This window comes from Amphiura filiformis, unplaced genomic scaffold, assembly GCF_039555335.1.
Source record: "Amphiura filiformis unplaced genomic scaffold, Afil_fr2py scaffold_21, whole genome shotgun sequence".
In the NCBI taxonomy this organism is placed as follows: domain Eukaryota; kingdom Metazoa; phylum Echinodermata; class Ophiuroidea; order Amphilepidida; family Amphiuridae; genus Amphiura; species Amphiura filiformis.
The window spans coordinates 350,627-370,771 of record NW_027305485.1 but is presented as its reverse complement, the minus strand read 5'-3'; the positions used below and the strand labels follow the sequence as shown (position 1 = coordinate 370,771).

The window sequence follows — 20,145 nt, the reverse complement described above, 5'->3', positions numbered from 1 at the left end:
TCCTTTTTTTTTTCTGAAACGGTACGAAAAAAAAACATTTTCCGTTCAATACGGGCCGGGCATTGTACAGCATGTCAGCATTCGTCATTGCCTGCCCAGAATGCAATTCACGTATACCAAGGTATTGGATTGCAAATTTGGCTATTTATTCACATTTACGCTGAAAATGCTCTCGTTTTTTCACAAAGCAGCATAAAGGAGGCGATATTTGATATTATTATGTAATTTTAAAGACAATCCATATCCAAAACCAATAGGGTTACCCCCTTTAAAACCTGTTGACTATACAAAATGTACTTTTCTAGAAAAATAAATCTAAAGACTTAAATCCACTTCAACCCGTGCTCAAAATGTACTAGTCCAGTTAAAATCCATACACTTCCTATGCAAGACATGACCTTAATCTCCCACTTAGGGAGTGTGAACTTCAAATGAGGTTACCTGAATAGGTGACTCCATTTGAAATCTACACCCCTGTGTGAAAGATTAAGGTCCTGTCTTCCATATGTGGTGTAAGGGTAAATACATACCTGACTATCATTTTCTTTTGTTGATCAGTAAGCTTATCTTCATCTCGGGCACAGCCTGGAAAATAAACAGGAAAGCATGTCTTCATCACATTAACCCTAACATAGAACTTGGTCAGTTCCCTCGGATCGCGATGTCCAACAGTAGAGGCGCGTAGCGCCGACATCGAGGCACGTATCACGATGTCCAACAGAAGAAGCGCCGACTTCGAGGCGCACAGCGCCGAGGTGTGAACATCGAGGCGCATGACATCGAGACACGTAGCTGCCCAGTCAGAACTCAGATTGCTTGTACATGGTATAGACAGACCTCATAATTACTTGTGCTATTGGGCATTGGCAGAGGCTCTATACTAGAGCTACCCTAACACTGAAGATGCACAAAGAAGTAACTTGGCACCCCAGGGATTCGAACCTTAGACCCCCCGCATGCCAAGCACCGACCAGTAGCCACACGGGTTACGCTGCCCGGACAGCGATTCCGTGAGCATAGCACTTAGGGTGATTGCGTCATCTCAAACCCTGGGATTCAGTCGCGCATGCACAGTGGTTTTCATTGTGGTCTTTTGTGGTATCTATGGGTGTTGGGGTTAAAAAATACATGTATAGGCCAGTTTGGTTTGGGGTTGAGATGGAAGAGGACTCAAGTCTGGTTTAGTTAGGGACCCATATAAATACTAGAGACCCATTACCAGATTTGGAGCCGCATTTGACAATATTTCTCGAAATAATTTTTTGAAATTTTGGCTCCAGATTCGTGAAATTGGACTAATTCAAGAATTTGAGAAATTGGTTTTTAAAAAAATCTATTTTCACGCCAAAAAAGGGGCCATCCTTATGCCAGAAATATGCCAAAAATGTCTGTGGCACATCCCCCATAGATAGCTATTTACAATGAGAGCAACGGGCAGAGAGCAAGCTTTTAGTTAGTATTAAATTAAAAACAGTAGTATTTTTGGCCCTTTTAGAAGTGGATTGACTTTGACAGATAGTTTTTGACCAAAATGCAAACAATCTTTCAAATATATTTGCAAAATATTCAGATTTTTTTAGATTTTTTAGTTTATGATTTTAAAGGGATTTTCCTTTAAATCCCAATTTACCGACCCTACTTGTCAAGTCTTGTCTGCCCATAGATCAGATTTTTTTCATCGCCTTATTCAATCTTTATCGTAACAATACCAATTTGATTACTTTCTAACAATGTACATTGATCAATTACTCAAATTTCCACCCAATTTTAAAGCCTTTGTTAATTTGTTTTTCAGTATACACATATAATCTTCCTCACTGTCTGTGCTGGCAACTCAAATTTGAAATGAAGCAGTCATACGTTGTCGCACAACACTATACGTAATGTAACCAAATATTTCCTATGGTGTCAACCACAGTAGATATCTTGCCCTTCCCAGAATCCCTTGCAACAATATACATCACCTCATTTAACAGTAAATGACACTCCTATTACTTTGTACAGGTTCTCTTTGTTTTCATGTTGAGAATAGACTGGCTATTATAAAACATGGGTCGCTAGTCAAGTAATAAACATATTTTGCAAGATTTGCATGTGCTCTGTTCAATTTGCGGTACTTTTTGTCATTATCCAACCATGTCGCACTAGATAGTATTTCAGTACAGAAAATTGAAATGAAAGAAATGCATTGTGGGAAGTGTAAGATATCTTCTTTGGGATTTACACATTCATCTATATGTCACGTCTCACTCTGACATAGATATTCAACCATGACTGCAATAATTTCCAGCACATAAACAACATCATTTCCCTCACACAGGTTACATGTTACTTTGCCTGTCTGAAAATAAATATTAAAGGAGGGTAGTATAATTTTTGTTGAGGTGTATCAATAAAAAATCTGATCATTCCAAGTATTGAGTTAAATTGCTCTAGTGGTTTGGATATAAGCCATTGTGTGTGTCACAATGGTCCATAGACACTATTGGTGGTATACAATGTACCACAAGGGGGTGAGCCTACCACTTTTTTATTCCTACCACATAACAAAAACATATATCTAAGGCCTCAAATTTATAATTTTTATGAAAAAAAACAATGAGCTTTCTTCTGATGCCAAACAGGAATTAATCAGAAAACAGAAATTTCACATATCTCTGATTAGTTAATTGAAGACATACAAAAAACATTCACAGAAAATTAATTATCAATTGTTAGACAGATTTGCTTTTTACATTTACAAAGACAATTGAAATAGGAATAATAAACTGAACTCAGTTAATACTAAATCAAAACATCAAGAGACAATTACTAATCAAAAGTTTGACAAATTATATTATTGCATTTAAGAACTTGTCAATTGAGACCCATTCTCTCATACAGCCACAGAATATATTTTATTTGAGGAATTACCGCGATTCAATCAGTGGGCAGTTAACATGGAATATTCTTACCAAATTACCTAGTTGATAAAATCACATTGCTCATGATTGACAATGTTTGGAAGTACACAGAACTGATTAGCTCTGTATGTAAAATACTTGCAGGGTCGGATCCAGGAATTTTTGATAAAGGGGCGCCTTTTGGTCGATTTATTTAAAAAATGTGTTAAAGGGTTACCCCTCGAAAACTCAACGGTTTTAGCCCATTGTTTGCTGTTCATGGCGAATTTGTTCCTTTTTTTAATTTCTTACAATTTTTGTATTTTTAAGTTACCGGCGCCCTTTGCTAGTCAAAAAATAGAGGGCGCGCCTGCTCGCGCCCCTAAATCCGCCCCTGACTCGGGAAATGATTTTAAAGGTGGTGTTCAGATTTTTTCATTATGTCGAGGGTTGAGAGCCAGAAAGCCTCAACTCACAATCACCCACAAAATGAGACTAAAGTCGCCAGGGCACTATAGAAGATACAGTCCATTGATTATGACAAAATTCAACAAAAAACAAAAGACATTGTGGCAGAAATATTGATATTTGAAGGCCAATCAAGGAGCCAACTTTATGCTCATTTTGTGAGAGCTGGTCATAGTGAGTTACTGCTTTCTAGTTCTGAACCCTTGATGTGTTTTCTATCTATAAATTGAGGCCTACCATTATAACAATCTGTTTTCTGAGTTACAGTGCTTGGGTATTAGAAACAAAAAAAACATGTAACAATGCCCCATAGAATTTGAATACTGTAGTACATGTACATACTTCCTATTGTGGCTACTAATTTCTATCACTTCTTTGTTCACACCATTTAAACTAAACATATTTCACTCTTAAAATTTCCCGAGGTTTATGAGCGAAATATTTCATCTAATACCAATATTTTACTGCATTTTGATGGTGTAAATTGGGGGATGAATCTGTCAATTGGGTTATACACCTTTAAAGCCATAATGTACTATCTTATAATATCAAAATTGGGTAACTGTTTTCAAACCTGATTTTTCGGCATATTTGTAAAATTTGTTTATAGTAATTATGACATCAAGTCATAATGACTTTAAGTTCTCCATAGAACTCCATGTTAAATGGCCAAAATAACCAGTAAGGTTTCTTTCACTTTACATTGTTATTTCAGCTAAACAATGGACAGAAACCCTTCCCAGCAACTATTACTAATATTATTTCAGCACTTTGGGAAAGAATAAACAAAATGTTTTGTTTTTTGGTGGATTTTTGTTTTAAATCATATCAGCCTCTAAGCCTCATCCAAATGGAGGCTATACACCATGTTCCCATCAATTTGAAATTTCTTGACTTTAATTTTCTCAATGCTCCACAAAATCCTAATAAAAATTTTTGTTCTTTTGAGCTCAATCCAACACAATTTTCTGCCCAACATGTGCGATATGATATGTTTAAATGAATTTGAAATTTATTTTGGGATCCAGTCATTTCTGGAAAAGCTCAATACATGCATAATACTATAGCTAATGCCTTTTCCAATGCAATCACATCTTTCTAGCAAATATACTGAGCTCAAAAAGAAACTTATAATTTTTCACAAGGTCATATCTTGAAATCCTGTCCATCAAATTGGACCAAAATTACACACAGGTTTACTTCAATACTCTACTCTAAACACATGTCAGTAACCAAGCAGTTATCTAACTGACACAACAGCAAAATGCACTGTAGAGTAGAGTATTAAAGTAATCCTGTGTGTAATTTTGGTTCATTTTGATTGACAGGATTTCAAGATATGACCTTGTGAAAAATATATGTTTCTTTTTGAGCTCAGTTTATATGCAATGATAATGTCTATCATCACCTACCGTCATGGATGCTCCAAGATAAGCTACTCAACTTCATAGTCAGTATCATCAGAGGCCTGTATGTAGTAAAGGGAGACAGAGAGAAGAGAATACAATTAAAGAGAGATTCAAACATACAATGTAGGGGGTCATATCTTTGTGGCAGTATTCGAAATAAACACTTATCCTCTTGTCCTCTTGTCCAAAAATCACTGGGGACAACCAAATTGAGCTATGTACTTATGTACCCCTGGACAACCACTATATTTTACCTAAAAAAATATGACACATTTTGGGGACAACCAAAATGTTTTGAGGACAAGCAGAATTTATGCTTAAGTTGTCCTCGGGACAACCTCCATATGTGACACGATCAAGAGAAATGAGTCGGATGTCGCTAATATTGATTTTGAGATATTGGCAAAGAAAGTGTTAAAATTCTTTTGTTTCATATTGTTTTCGGGGATTGATAAATTGATGTAACTACACAAAGAAAAGCCGTATCAACATGGGGTTTTCAGTTTCTGAAAGCTCTAAATGTCCTCTTTAGAAACAAATGTTAAACTCATTTTCGACCAGGGTCGACATGTGACTCATTCCCCTTGATCATGTCACATATTTTCCTTATTTCGGACACTGCTTTGTGGCATTTCAAGATATGTCCATTTCAGACCAAAAGGTACACTTATATTCTGTCGGGTCCGTGTCACGTCACTTCCGGTTGATGATGTTCGAGTGAAAACAAGTTCCTAATTTGATTTTTGTTGATGATTTCTGTCATTGGTGTTATGTAAATTTCGATCGCAAATAGTCAGTGGAATCAAACAACCGTTTCTAAGTCTTCAGAGTGAAAGAAACTTACTTGATTTACCGTTTATATACTGACAAACTTTAAATTCCATGGTCGAGTGTCGTTTTTTCCGAAATTGAATGCCACTCCAGCAACATCGCTATGTAGCCTCCTTCACAGCCGGTTTCTGTTGTTCACAACAAACCGTGAGCCACATGCAGTTTGGGCCCGAGACTAGAGATAGCCCGGATGTCCGACCGACAGAATAGGCCGATACCATCTCATGTAGTAATGTAATACTTTTAGTTCAAGGTATAAAATAATCCTGTGCATAGTTTCCTTTTTATTTCATCCATTTTTATACTTAGAACTCAAAAGTGGTTTCTTAAAAAGACACTAAAACTAAATCACAAAATTAAGTAGCCGATAGATGGAGAATTTTCCCGAGAATTTTATTCTGCATAAAAAGTGCATAATATTTTGATACCTCACTTGATGGTGTGACTTTATTCCCCCAAGTTATATCCATTCGAATCACAAAAGGTAAGAGTTTGTAGGTTGCCCCTCCCTCCCCCTCCCCAAAAAAAACCTGATCTCTCTAACATGGACTGCCATCTGTCTATTAAGTAATAATTATGATATAGTAAGTTATAACAATATAAATAATAACAATATTAATATTATTTATCATATTTTGATAATTTCGCCACCCAAGTAATAAACAAAACATCTTCATAAATATTAAAAGCTAGCCCAATAGCAATTTGCCTTGATTTATGAATACCACACACAGGCATGGTAAAATTATTACCAGCATAAATGACGACTTTAATGAATATTTTTCCACAGATGTTGCTAATTATTGGTGAGAAAAATCAAACAGAAACATGTTTTTACAATTTTGTGAAGGTAAACTGAACTAAAGAGGCAATAAGCGACATCAGCATTACACATTTTTTTAAGTTTTGGTAGTTTTAGGACACATTGAACTCTGACTAATCGGGAATTGCTTTAATTATTATTCAGTCATTTACTACTGTATTGTAATAATGTTATATTAAAAATATTTTTAAATAATCATGAAATCACCATGTTTTTTTTTTTTTTTTTTTTTTTTTTTCATTTTTTTATTCCAGTAAAACATTTTAAACAATAGTTTTGTAGGCACAAGAAACAATTTTCCCAATAAGTCATAGTGCAAAGTGTCCCAAACCTGCAAAAACTGTCCAGGGGCGGATTTGGGGGGGTGCCCCCTCTATTTTTTGACTAGCAAAGGGCGCCGGCCTAACTTAAAAATACAACAAATGAAAGAAATTTTTAAAAATGAACAAATTCGGCCATGAACAGCAAAACAATGGGCCAAAACCGTTGAGTTTTCGAGGAGGTAACCCCCCTTAACACCATTTTTTCGTCGTCGACCAAAAGGCGCCCCCTCTATCAAAAATTCCTGGATCCGCCCCTGCTGTCCCTCAATGCAAATGTTGCATCTTAATGCCGATTTGGCTTATTTCATCACAATGTGCTAGATTCACCAACTGTCTGGTTTTGCAAAACTGCAATTAACCATTTTAATTAGGAGAATTGCTGAGAGAATCCATTCTTGAATCAATTCAATATGTCCCACAAGTTGAATTCCTAAAATTGGGAGCAGTTAAAAAATGCATGATATGAAAATATATCATCTAGACTTTGTCCTTTATATTTGTGATCTATTTCACTCAATCTAAAAACTCTGAATTATCTTATTCTTAATTTAACCAGCAGAGTTATGGAGGTGAAAAACTTGACAAATGTCTACAATGTATAAGCACCGGGAGAATACGCGATGCGCAAAAAACGCCGAAATTCACAAATTTTGGGTATAATCGCGCATTTTAGGTTCAGCCGCGAATTTTTAAATGTTTCTAAGATATCCATTTTTAAAGTATTCATTTTCCAAAAAACGTAAGTTTTTACTAAAATTGAAAGAATCCATGGCGATCTGCAATACAATCCATGCAGAAAAAAGCACAGTGCATTGACAGTCGTAAACATGAACCCGGAAGTGAGCACACAATTCGGGTCGCAGTGCTGTCGTGTATAGAAACCAGAACATGATTGGCTGATTTGTGATTATCGTGTTGTTAGTGGATAGATGTCCAATCACTACATTGGTTAGAAACTTTTATTGATTAATCGGTAGTATTGATTAATTTGTTAGAAATGAGCGGAGTTGAAAGCTGGTTGTGTTTTCGCGATGGGGAGTGTTGAATCACAGATTCTCAATGTGTTGAGAATCTGTGGTTGAATTCCGGTGTTGAACTTGAACGTAAGTTTGCTGAGTGAATGAGCCGTTCAAGTTGACTGAAGGCATTTTACGGGAGTCTCTGCACGAAGTCGACTCAAGCGTCGAAATTCCACCCTGCTGTGGAAGGATTTCCGATTTCGAGGAAAAAATATAACATTTAAATTTTTTTTAAAAACTACAAATTTGAACTTTTTTGGGAAAATGCACGCATTTTGGGAATATTATGGACAAATCGCGCAAATCGCGAATTTTCTAAAACTGGTGCGCGAAATTTGCTCTCAAAAATTGCGCATTTTCCCGGTGCTTAACAATGTATAATAAAAAAAACCAGCCAAACAGTTCAAAAACATTTTATAATGTTGCTTGTTTAAAGTAAATGCACTGTGACAAATCCACAAATTATACTATGACAAATATTATAATTAAGTAAAGTATATCTAGCCAAAATGCTCTTCGTTTAGAAGCAACTTGTCACGTCTGCTTTAGTTTACTTGTAAAAGGTAGGAAGTCAGAAAGCACAAACATATATCATCAATTTGTCTATTTTTAGCTATTCTGACATCTGAGACATTTGTTTGTGTAAGAGTTGATCATCAATTACGAGATACTGTTGAAATCACTCGCAGTGCTCAGCACTAGCAGAGTACATGTTTCCTATGTGACTCTGCTATTTAATTCAATTGCTGCTGACAACTAACATACCATTTAAAGATTGATGATAGGTACATATCCACATGGAGGGCTTTCTACTTTAAAAAGCAACATGGTTCTTGAGAAAAACATGGGAAAATCCGGAGGGGGGACTCAGTACAAATGACTAGGGTTGGGATTTTCGGGTAATTTTGTGCCCGGTACCCGTTTATTTTTGGCGGGTACCGGTACCAAAAAAAAAAAAAAAATGCATTGAATTTGAATGCATTTTGAAATCATTAATAGAGTATGACATGAATACAAAGTATCAATTTTCATATTAAAAATACAAAACATCTTGAATGTTTTTTTTATTTGTTTTTTAGGTCAACCATGAATGATCCTAGCATTTAGGTCTAGGTCCAGGGACACTACAAAACCGAAAAAAAAAAACTTAGACTTAGTCCCTACCTTACAAATGACCGTACAGGAACGTGCCGCAAACATTGGTGGCTTTTTCAGCCTTTTGGTATCGATCGTATCAATGACCCCTTTTTCTAGGCCAATTTTGCAGTGGCTCCTAAACCGGGGTGGCCGGGGGAGGGGGGGGTCGGCCCCCAATAATTTTGGTGGCTATGGAAAAGTACCATTGGGCCCCAATAATTTCTGGACAGTCTTCAATGGAGTCGTATGCACACACAGTTGGGGATTGACTTATGAATCGCATTTCTCAAGTACACCGATCTTCAAGAATTCTATTACGGCCATGTGTTTTGAACTCGCCACCCGTAGCGTTACATCACAAATATATGAATTTTTACACCAATCGAGTTTCAAATTAAAATATCTCCACAATTATCAACCCTAAACTAGCCAAAGTATACATTTTTGGAAAGCTGAAGGCATAAGGAATGTAACAATACATATTTCAACTCATTATACAGGGTGACCTTGAAATTATACAGGGTGGAATAAAAAAAGGCGGTTCTCGAACCACGAGTCTCGCCTGCTTTTGCGACCGCCTGCTTTTTCAATTACTTTTGGTACCGGTAAATGAATTTGGCGGTTATCGGCTGGGCACGATTATCTGGCTGATGAATTTGGCTCTAAATGTTGACTGGACCCACCAAGTTTCATGCCTATCCGACAGTTTTTACTAAGTTGACCGCAGATGACCCCAAGTTTCATGCCCATACGACAGTTTTTACTAATTTGACCTCAGATGACCCCTGGTGACCCCGAAATGAACTTCCAAAAATTTGGCTTCAAATGTTGACTGCACCCACCAAGTGTCATGCCCATCCGACAGTTTTACTAATTTGACCTCAGATGACCTCGAAATGACCTTCCAAAATTTGGCTTTAAATGTTGACGGTACCCACCAAGTTTCATGCCCATCCGACAGTTGTTACTAATTTGACCTCAGATGGACCCTGGTGACCTCAAAATGACCTTCCAAAAATTTGGCTTAAAATGTTGACTGTACCCACCAAGTTTCATGCCCATACGACTGTTTTTACTAATTCGACCTCAAATGACCCCTGGTGACCTCGAAATGACCTTCCAAAAATTTGGCTTTAAATGTTGACTGGACCCACCAAGTTTCATGCCAAGCCGACAGTTTTTACTAATTTGACCTCAGATGACCCCTGGTGACCTCAAAATGACCTTCCAAAAATTTGGCTTAAAATGTTGACTGTACCCACCAAGTTTCATGCCCATACGACTGTTTTTACTAATTCGACCTCAAATGACCCCTGGTGACCTCGAAATGACCTTCCAAAAATTTGGCTTTAAATGTTGACTGGACCCACCAAGTTTCATGCCCAGCCGACAGTTTTTACTAATTTGACCTCAGATGACCCCTGGTGACCTCGAAATGACCTTCCAAAAATTTGGCTTCAAATGTTGACTGTACCCACCAAGTTTCATGCCCATCCAACACTTTTTACTAATTTGACCTCAGATGACCCCTGGTGACCTCAAAATGACCTTCCAAAAATTTGGCTTTAAATGTTGACTGTACCCACCAAGTTTCATGCCCATACGACAGTTTGTACTAATTTGACCTCAGATGACCTCTGGTGACCTTGAAATGACCTTCCAAAAATTTGACTTTAAATGTTGACTGGACCCACCAAGTTTCATGCCCATACGACAGTTTTTACTAATTTGACCTCAGATGACCTCTGGTGACCTTGAAATGACCTTCCAAAAATTTGGCTTTAAATGTTGACTGGACCCACCAAGTTTCATGGCCATATGATAGTTTTTACTAATTTGACCTCAGATGACCCCTAGATGACCTCAGTGACCTTGACCCACTAACCAATACGAACCGGTTCTGTCTCGGGTCAAGATGCACCCACCCACCAAGTTTGAGGAACGTATGCGACTCATAGTCTCCAAGAAAATAGGCGGAAAGCAAACTTTAACCAAAACTTTAACCAAATTTGTCACATACACACACACATACACACATACACACATACGCACATACACACATACATACGGAAAAGTGATTATATAGTCTCCTGCCTTATCAGGCGAGACAAAAATTGCTTATTACTAACTTGCAGTAATAAACTGAAAGTAAACAACATCTATTTAGTTAGAGGATAGAAGGAGCCTACAGACTTTGGAAGAAAAAAAAATCACAGCTGTTTGGTAATCTCGGAATACAGGGTGTCCAAAAGTATCTTAGAATTTTTTACAATTTATCATATTTTGAATTGCAACATTTTACCCCTAACCCATACAGAAAAAGTAAGTCCATATTTAGATTCCTCATCAAATTTCCTATCAGAAAATGTATACTTTGACTATGATAGGATAAGTAATACAAATTTTACAGCAACTATTAGATTTTGAAGACATCCGCATAACTTACTTACATGTAAGTGTTTAATATGAAAACGGGTGGCTTTGTACGTAAAAGTTTGAATTTTATAGCCTAAACCAATCATAAACAGTTCAAAATGATTAAAAACAATTGGCAGAGTTGTTTAGCTGTAAATTAAGACCAAAACCAAAACCTGTAGCAGTGAATTTATTCAAGTTACACACGTGAAACGTCGCGTTCCCATAGAGTTTGTGTGTACCGCTTCCCCCCTCCGCTTCCCCCCTCCACCACCCTGACTGCTCGCAATTCAATCAACCACAGCTTCGTTAGTATTTACAGGTTATTTAGTGGTATTATTTAGCTTTCAAATGAGACCAAAACCATGACATAATCTTTTTGTTTAGCTGAGGTATGATGAATTGAACAGATCATAATTTGAAAATACGTAACACCACCACCATTTTTGTGTGGCCTCACCGTACCCATCTGAACATGCCTCATGATGAAGACGTACAAAGAAAGAACCAAAGTACATTTGTCAAGTTGGAACCACATAGTATGCAAATACATTTTATCCTGATTAACTTTCACTGCATAAAATTGATAGTAATCAAACTGCCCAAATTCAATTCACTGTAAATGAAAGTCTCCCGATACAAATCATGAGCCAAATGGGGATCAGGGGCCTGCAACACGCAAACGCAAAATATCAACATGTATAAAAGTCTTCTGTGTTCAGGGACTGCCTTTTGAGGAGAGCGAGAGCAATCACTCTCTGCTTCTCTCCCCTTCTCTCCTTAAATCTGATATAGGAGAGTGATTTTTAACTCTCCTTAGTTGACCATTCTCTCCTTGCATTTTATTGTAAATGCTCTAAACAGCTCTGCTTGCAGGCTCCAGAGGAGCTATTTAATGCTCTCCTGCAAAGTCCAAAAGACAGTCCCTGGTATTGGAAATACATGTATACACCAATAATCAAAATGCCCCCAAAATCAGTGAAAAAACTAGAGCGGTTACCGCACCCATAGCTGAACAATTGGGCTTCAGCAGTATATTTATATTGTGGTATACATTTTGTACCACTGTCACCCAGGGGGTCATACCTTCTTGTGAGTTCAAAATAGGAATATTGTGACCAGAGTCTTATGAGGAGTGTCACCCCCGGTGGGGAAATTATTGTTATTATATTCTGTACTTTTTTCCTCTTTCATTTGACACTACTGGGGATTTCTTTTGTGCTTTATGCATGCATCATGTCCTCTGGAGGCAGATTTGAACTAATGACCTTTTGTGAAATCGCCCTATTACAGGCTGATGATACCATTTCATTGTTCAGCAAAAACATGTACTAGTAGTTACCATACTAGAATTACCATGGTTGAAAGACCAACATGCGGGCCAAGGTCAAAACCACTCACTTGCACAATCCTATTCAATTGGGTTGCTATATCAACAAAATATTTAATACTTTGCTGGTATGTGGACAATGTTAATAATAAACAGTTCTATGTGTAAGCTTGTCCTTGTTCAAAGGCAAAATAAATGTATTGGATGATGTAATGCATGAACTATTGAAATTGGCAAGTTCACCCATTACGTTTTATAAATTACAATTAGGGTTACACATTATTAGAATATAATATCATGTTTGTTCCAGTACTTGGCAGGTTTAATTTTTTGGTTCTTGTTCAGAGGATTTTCATGAAGGGAGGGAGGTGGTTTTTTGTTTGTTTTTTGTTTGTTTTTTTGCCGTTTCTTTTGTGTTTGCTTTTTTTGTTGTTGTTGTTGTTGTTGTTTTGGGTTTTTTTTTGGTTTTTTACCTTCAATGTAAAATTTGTATTGTTAGTAGTTTTTGGTCTTTTCCAACAGTGCTTGATGAGGAAGGTTCTTTCGTTTTCAAATGAGATTCTCAAGGATAAACCCCATAGGACCACAAAAACACTGCCCAAGTGAAAATAAAAGAATAAAAAATCTGGCAAATCCCAGAAATTGTACTAAGAGGAGGACAAGAACCAAACTTACTTTTAAGGGCTAGCATTAAGGGGTACTACACCCCTGGTCAATTTTGTGCCTATTTTTGCATTTTTCTCAAAAATTATAGCACATTGGTGAGGTGACAATTAAGATATGCATGTTGTAAGTATTGCTCTGAAAATTCAGCAACTCAAGGCAAGTAGTTACTGATTTATTGATCAAATATTGGTTTTCCCTCATTTTTGACTGCAACTCCACAACTGCTGTCTGTGCCGAAAATTTTTTTCGAGTGCAGTAGTTGTAGTACTTGCCCCTATAATATACATATCTTACTTGTCACCAATGCGCTATAATTTTTGAGAAAAATGTAAAATAGGCACAAAATTGGACAGGGTGTAGTACCCCTTAAGGAGAAGAAAATGGTTAGGCACAGGTCACAGAAGATGTTTGACTAAATGTTAGGTTTAGCGATGAACATTTTTGGCTATAATTTCAACGGTATAATGGATGAAATAAATCTTAAATATTAATTTCATGAGGTTATAAATGAATTTACGATACTAAGAGTGTGTATTAGTAATTAGCCGTACTCACCCTATGTAATCCAAGTTGTAGACACCCAACTCCAGTGATTGGTGGTAAATATGGACTGCAGACATGTACGACATGGAGAACGCAAACACATAGTATTGAGCCAAGTGGGGATCGATGGTTAACATCATGATGTAACACACAGTTGCATCTATTAGCACATGGAATAATCCCCTATTGAAATAAAGACAAGAACAAACAGTCAGAGTCATCGTCATAATCCTTTTGGAAATTTAATTTCCACATACTGACGATTACCAGATTTACATATTACTAAAAATAGAGTGGTCCTTGATAAGTCATCCGAAGATATGAGACAATTTTTTTTTCATTTTCAGCCTATTTTACAAGTTGACCTCAAATGACCTTTGACCTCAGTGTGACCTTGAACACCACTAATACATGAAAGTTCCTAAAGTGTAGCTATGGTCCAAGTTTGATATTAAAATAGGAACAATTGAGCCCATATTTATTGGTCGAGCTATGAGTTTTAAAATATTGGACGAGACATAGTCGAGTCCAATATTTTAAAACTCATAGCTTAGACCAATAAATATTACGTAAAGCATCAATTTAATCATTATTATGTTTTGGATCCAATATTTTCACACACTTGGATTCATCAAAACATAATAATGATTGCAATTGGTTGCAACTGTTCATGTGAGTCCAGATTTGTCATTTTCAGCCTATTTACAAGTTGACCTCAAATGACATTTGACCTCTGTATGTGACCTTGGAATACCACCAATACATGAAGACACCCATAATGCAGCTATGACCCAATTTTGGTTCCAGTAGGATTTTAAACTGTTCATATGAGATCAAAGATTAACTAAAAGTCTTACATAATTGTTGATGGACAACCAGCATTCGATTTACCTGGTGTAGCAGAGCAAAATGCTCAGCCATTTTGGACAACCTGCTACACACATTTCAGCAATAGCAATTTATTCCCTGGGTTAGGTTCTGCATTAGGGTAAAGATTAGCTGAACTGAGCTGGGTTTGTAAAATTAGGATAAAGTTGGGGGGATGGGAAACTTGGGTTTTAATAAGGATAGGACCTAAAACAAAATATTTATATAAAACATTTTGGTTTTGGTTTCGGTATTAAGCGATTAAAAACTAGAATTTCGCGGTTCTCGACCTGCGCGGTTCTCGACACAAAGTGTCGGCCGCAATGCCTCCACCTTGACGCCCATCATTTTAACCGGTGCAATTTCACTTGACCCCAAAATGACCTTCACTTCTTTGTCTCACTAAGGTGGCTGTTCCTACCAAATTTCATAAACCTGCAGCAGTCTATGGCGATTTGACCCCACATGACCCCGAATGACCCCAAAATGACCTTGACATTTTTAGCTTGTTTCACTGGTCATCCCCACAAAATTTCATGAACCTGCGACAATCTATGGCAATTTGACCTTGGATGACCCCAAAATGACCTTGACATTTTTTTCTTCCTACTGTAGTCGTTCCCACCAAATTTCATGAACCTGCAACAATATATGGCCATTTGACCCTGGATGACCCCAAATAACCTCACAATGACCTTGCGATTATGCAAATTTTGCCCTGAAAAGCAAATCAGGTCAAGAACCTCTGGCTGTGCTACTCTCTGCTTCATCACTGTAACTCGTACAGATCTCCAGATAATCTGTACACAAGGTTATTTTGCTTGATATGCATAAATTAAGCAAATTAGGTACTTAATTACCATATTTTGCGACAAAAACCTGCTAAAATTTGGAGACCCCCAATTGCCACCCCTCCACCAAATTGCATCACTATACACCTTACCAGTTCCGAGAAATTGCACTCGCAAGCTCGGATGGATGGACGGACGGACAGACGGGCGGATGGACGGACAACCAGGAAACATAATACCTCAGGTGGAGGCATAAAAAATGGGTTAGTGGAGTATGCTTATCATGGCATCTGTTCCTTGGACTTCATTAACCTCTTGGTTGGGCTCCCTATGATTCTGAACTAAATATAACAACAACATTGGCAACATATCTATAATGAAAGACAGAGATAAAAAGACTAGATCGCGTCTGACGTCAGGGCAAAGGCGGCGCCATGATTGTCTAGTTGTCAGAATTTCGGATGCGAACTAGTCTTTTTATCTCTGTCGTTCATTATAAAGTCGACTTACATGTTAAATGCTAAAATGGCCAGTAAGAAGCCGACAACGAGCTGTACAGCATGACGGGTTGTTGCTGACACTTTGGTTGGTTTAAAGAACCATCTGAAGATATAGGAGCATAGCAATGCCAAGCACTGGCAAATGACAAAGTTGAGCTGTGATAAAACAAACATACAAAAATATTACATATTGTATTGAAAGAGTCAAATTTAACCTAAGTTCTCACAACTTACATCATGGAGCATGATTGGGGTTTTAACAATTGTGTAGCGTCATTAGGTTTGTTTTTTCAAGCACTGCTGGCAGAGGGGTCAGACCCCCACCCTTTTTATTTTTCTGGCACCCTTTTTATGTACAAAGTCAGGATCCCATCACTTAATGCTTTATCCACCATTTGCATATACACTGAAATCCCTCAAAAAGCTGTAGCCAATGTAATGCCGCTGTTTAAGCCTGGTGTTTAAGTCCCTGTAACTTGTTAACATTTGTTACGGGTGTATGCGAAGCAAAGAGCGAAGCAAAGCGCGAAGCACGAGCGGTGCTTGCAACTATAGTTATTTATAATATATGTCAGCCTAATGGATTTGCGCTGGAAACATGTAAACATGCATCAAATTTTATCTTGCGATATGCTTTGCAGGTTTGGCAATTATTCTTGGAAACTAGGATGATTTTATCATTCAATAAAAATATATTGTAAGTTGAAACAACTCCAACCTTTTTATTTTACTCCCACCCTTTATCAATCCACCTTTATACCAACAAAGTTTAAAGTCCGTGATACCCCACCTTTTTAAATGATTTTCCACATTTCAAAGTGGCACCCTTTAAAAAGGGTGCCATGCCAACAGTGCCAAGTCATGTGTAGATTTAGTTTACAACATCATATGTGTGTGGAAAGCTTGTGCACACATTCTTTGCTTTCAAATTATCCGAGAATTATTATAATATGTATCATTTACGTCGGTTGTGATGCGATTCGCTCGGTCGGCATGATGTAAATTGCGGTAGATCGCTTCTAGTTACCATTGGATGTTTTACTGGGATTTGGCTGTTCTTTCTTGTGCCCTCTGACATGAAGGGGATGCTTATCTGTAACTTCTTACATTCACGGGGAGAAAATCACAAAAATTCCATAAATAAATTATACTGGTACCTCTTGTATTCCGAAAGTTCAATTTTTTATCAGGGAAATCAAGTTCATATGTATATACTCGCTATGTAACAGTTCAGAGATTCCAACATTAATACTAACAGCGTGCTGCATGCATCATTGGTCAAGAGCCGGGCATGAACAATGTTAATTAGTTGACATTAGTTCAAATCTGCCCACAGAAGACATTTGCTCGAGAAGTCTGGTCACAAGTTTGCTCACCAATAGCTTCACATTTGAGGATAGAGATCTTTGCATTCAAAATCTAGTCAGATTCGCTGAAGTATGACACCGCGTAAAGCAATATAAAAGGTCAGAAGTAAACACAGCCATTCAGTTCACGACAGGTGATCACATCAAAAATGTTGCTAAAATTGCACTTCAACAAAATTTTAGACTGTTCAAAATAGGCAAATTTTACTTATGTCAGTTAACTCATCAAAATAACTTTCATCCAAATTTCAACATTTTAAACAGAATAAATAACATCTGTTGCAAAAAATGCCGAAAAATAATAGCAACATACTCTAGCATCGAATGCATAACTATCGTGTGCAAATTTGAAGCTCGAGTTCTCGAATAAGACATATGAATATGATGCATGGAACAAGTACAAAGCAAATTGAGTTAATCAATACACTTCAACTGGAGATTTCTTTTGTGCTTTATGCATGCATCATATCTTCTGGAAGCAGATTTGAACTAATGAACTTTTGTGAAATCGCCCAATATGTATTTGATATGGAATTGGAAAAACTTTTAGACAGGAAAAGGAAATGGTAGTTTTGGGGCTGAAATGCAATAATTGTTTTCTTAGTTGTGGAGGAAAGTAACAGCACATAGAATGTTGAGTATTTATGAAAGGGGTTCATTCGATATATTTTCATGTAACTACTGACTCAATCCCAAGAAGAAGAAGAAGAAAAGGCAAATCTATGGTATTTTCTGTGCTGAGATAATTGACTAAAACTGGAAGGCCCTGTACAAACAATCATGTCCCCTTTGACACATGCAATGATGCATGACATCATGAGAAGTGGTCATAATTTCATTAGTTCAAATAATCAGGCAAATAAAATATATTCATTTTACTGACACGATCGTGCGCGTGTTCTGGGCCTGAACCGTTTCCATTCAAAATCTTAATGGCAAAGTGGACAAAAGATGCATGTTGTGGACACACTTCACAGGACACATTTCACAGCTTTTTATCCCAGGCCTATTCATCATGCTCATGCTCCATGAATCACTCTATTGTGCATGTGGACCATCCTTCTGTCCTGATTCCGCATCTGATACTGAAGAGTGTACCATGTTTGGATAACCGGAACCATTTTGACAGGTCTTTTGTCTCTCTATGTTTGTATTAAAACAGACATGGATGACAAAATTGCCATCCTTGCCGAATAGGAAAGTAACACAGGTTGTACACCCACATGCCCACTTCTAGTCGTAATCATGTAAGGGAGTGTTCATAAATACTTTGGTGGAGGGTTGGAATTTAAAAAGTTGGAACCCCTTGCAAACCAAATTTGTTGATCCCCTAAAAAAGGTGGATTTTTTTATCCCCCTTTTTATGGTATAAAATGTTTTGATCCCCTCCTTCCATGCTTCATGTCCTAAAAAAGAAACCAAAAATATATGTTATTAATATTAGCTAGTTAATGAAAATTACCGTTTGGAGTTAATATGGTACCATAATTAACACAATTACCGAATAGGGTGCAACTTGCTAGACTTGACTCCAGTCCTCGTTTACCGAATTTAGGCTTTAGGCTAAGCCTAAGCCTGTAGGGTTCATGGGTTGATGTAGGGCAGGCAATAAGACTTGTAGAGATGCACCCTATTCAGCAATCGTGACAGTCATTGCCATTGGATTGGAGTCATAGTGTTACACCTGACACCCAACTAGCAAGTTCTTGTAACTTAGTCAAAGACAAAGTGCGCAAATTTTGTTGAATTTAAGCTTGCCTTGGGGGTGCACAATCGAAATACTTCGTATTCATGACATTCATGCTCGCTAAAAATTTAGAATGTGCATGCCGGCCATGCCCATGTGCCATGGCCTTGTCGTACATACCCTGTAGTCCGTCGTACCCGGTACCCCGGCCCGGACATGCCGGACCTTCATCATGACCATACCCTCACATTTTTACTGAATTTTTTTATCTTCCCCATTTCACCTTTAGGACCCTTTTTTACCCCCCCCCCCACCCATATTTCCAACCCCACCCCACCCCACCAAAGTATTTACGAACACTCCGGCCTCCCTATGGCAAGGGCAAGGCTAACACACCCCGAGAGAGCTACGAATCGGAACGATCGGACTTGGGCATGTCAACAAACCAATGCATATCATGCACGATCTACATGTAGCTTTACGGGCCGGGCCAGCTAATAGATAAATGAGTGCCCACCTATTGTTACCTGCGATCTGACAGATTGTATATTATTCTTTCAATGTGCCCAAATAACTTACCTCGACATAGCGTACGCCCAATTTATCAGACAAATTTTGTATCACTTGAAAGTGAACCATCTTGGCTCAGTGGCCGGATATCGGATCCGACAATAATTTTACACAAGGCTTAGGTCAACCCGTGTAAATCCTCATAGGCAAACATTTTTTTCACAGAGCTTATGAGCACTGTTGCTGTATTTGGCCAGTAGACTCGTTTTGCAGACGTTCGTCACATTCTTTTGGGTTTTTTTCGGTTTCTTTTTGTTTCTTTATTTTCCTCTTCGTGGGCTCTTTGCATAGGCGTAGATCCGGGGGGGGGGGATTCCCCCCAATATTTTGTCAGGGGGGATGCTCCATACAATCATCCCCCCTATGTTGACGCCTGCATTTACTCCACTTTTACACCATATTTCATAAATTTAGCTTCAATATGGCAACATTGTTAGCTATTGTTGGCAACGCATTAGTAACATAAAGTTATTATGTCGCTAAAAGGTGCTCGATTCACTCATGGAAATAAGAGACA

At 37.7% G+C, this 20,145-nt stretch overlaps 1 protein-coding gene across 1 annotated transcript in view; it reads right to left on the bottom strand.

Moving 5' to 3' along the window:
* LOC140143344 (lysophospholipid acyltransferase 1-like) overlaps window positions 1–19,721 on the bottom strand; it is a 43,430-nt gene extending 23,709 nt beyond the window's left edge. Inside the window, exons 1-5 of the mRNA XM_072165200.1 lie at window positions 19,638–19,721; window positions 16,015–16,160; window positions 13,859–14,029; window positions 4,763–4,818; window positions 531–585 (exon numbers count right to left, since the gene is read on the bottom strand). Coding sequence (XP_072021301.1) covers window positions 531–585; window positions 4,763–4,818; window positions 13,859–14,029; window positions 16,015–16,160; window positions 19,638–19,697 — 488 coding nt within the window. The 5' untranslated portion in view covers window positions 19,698–19,721. The remainder of the gene's footprint in view (window positions 1–530; window positions 586–4,762; window positions 4,819–13,858; window positions 14,030–16,014; window positions 16,161–19,637) is intronic.
* Window positions 19,722–20,145: the final 424 nt, after the last annotated feature.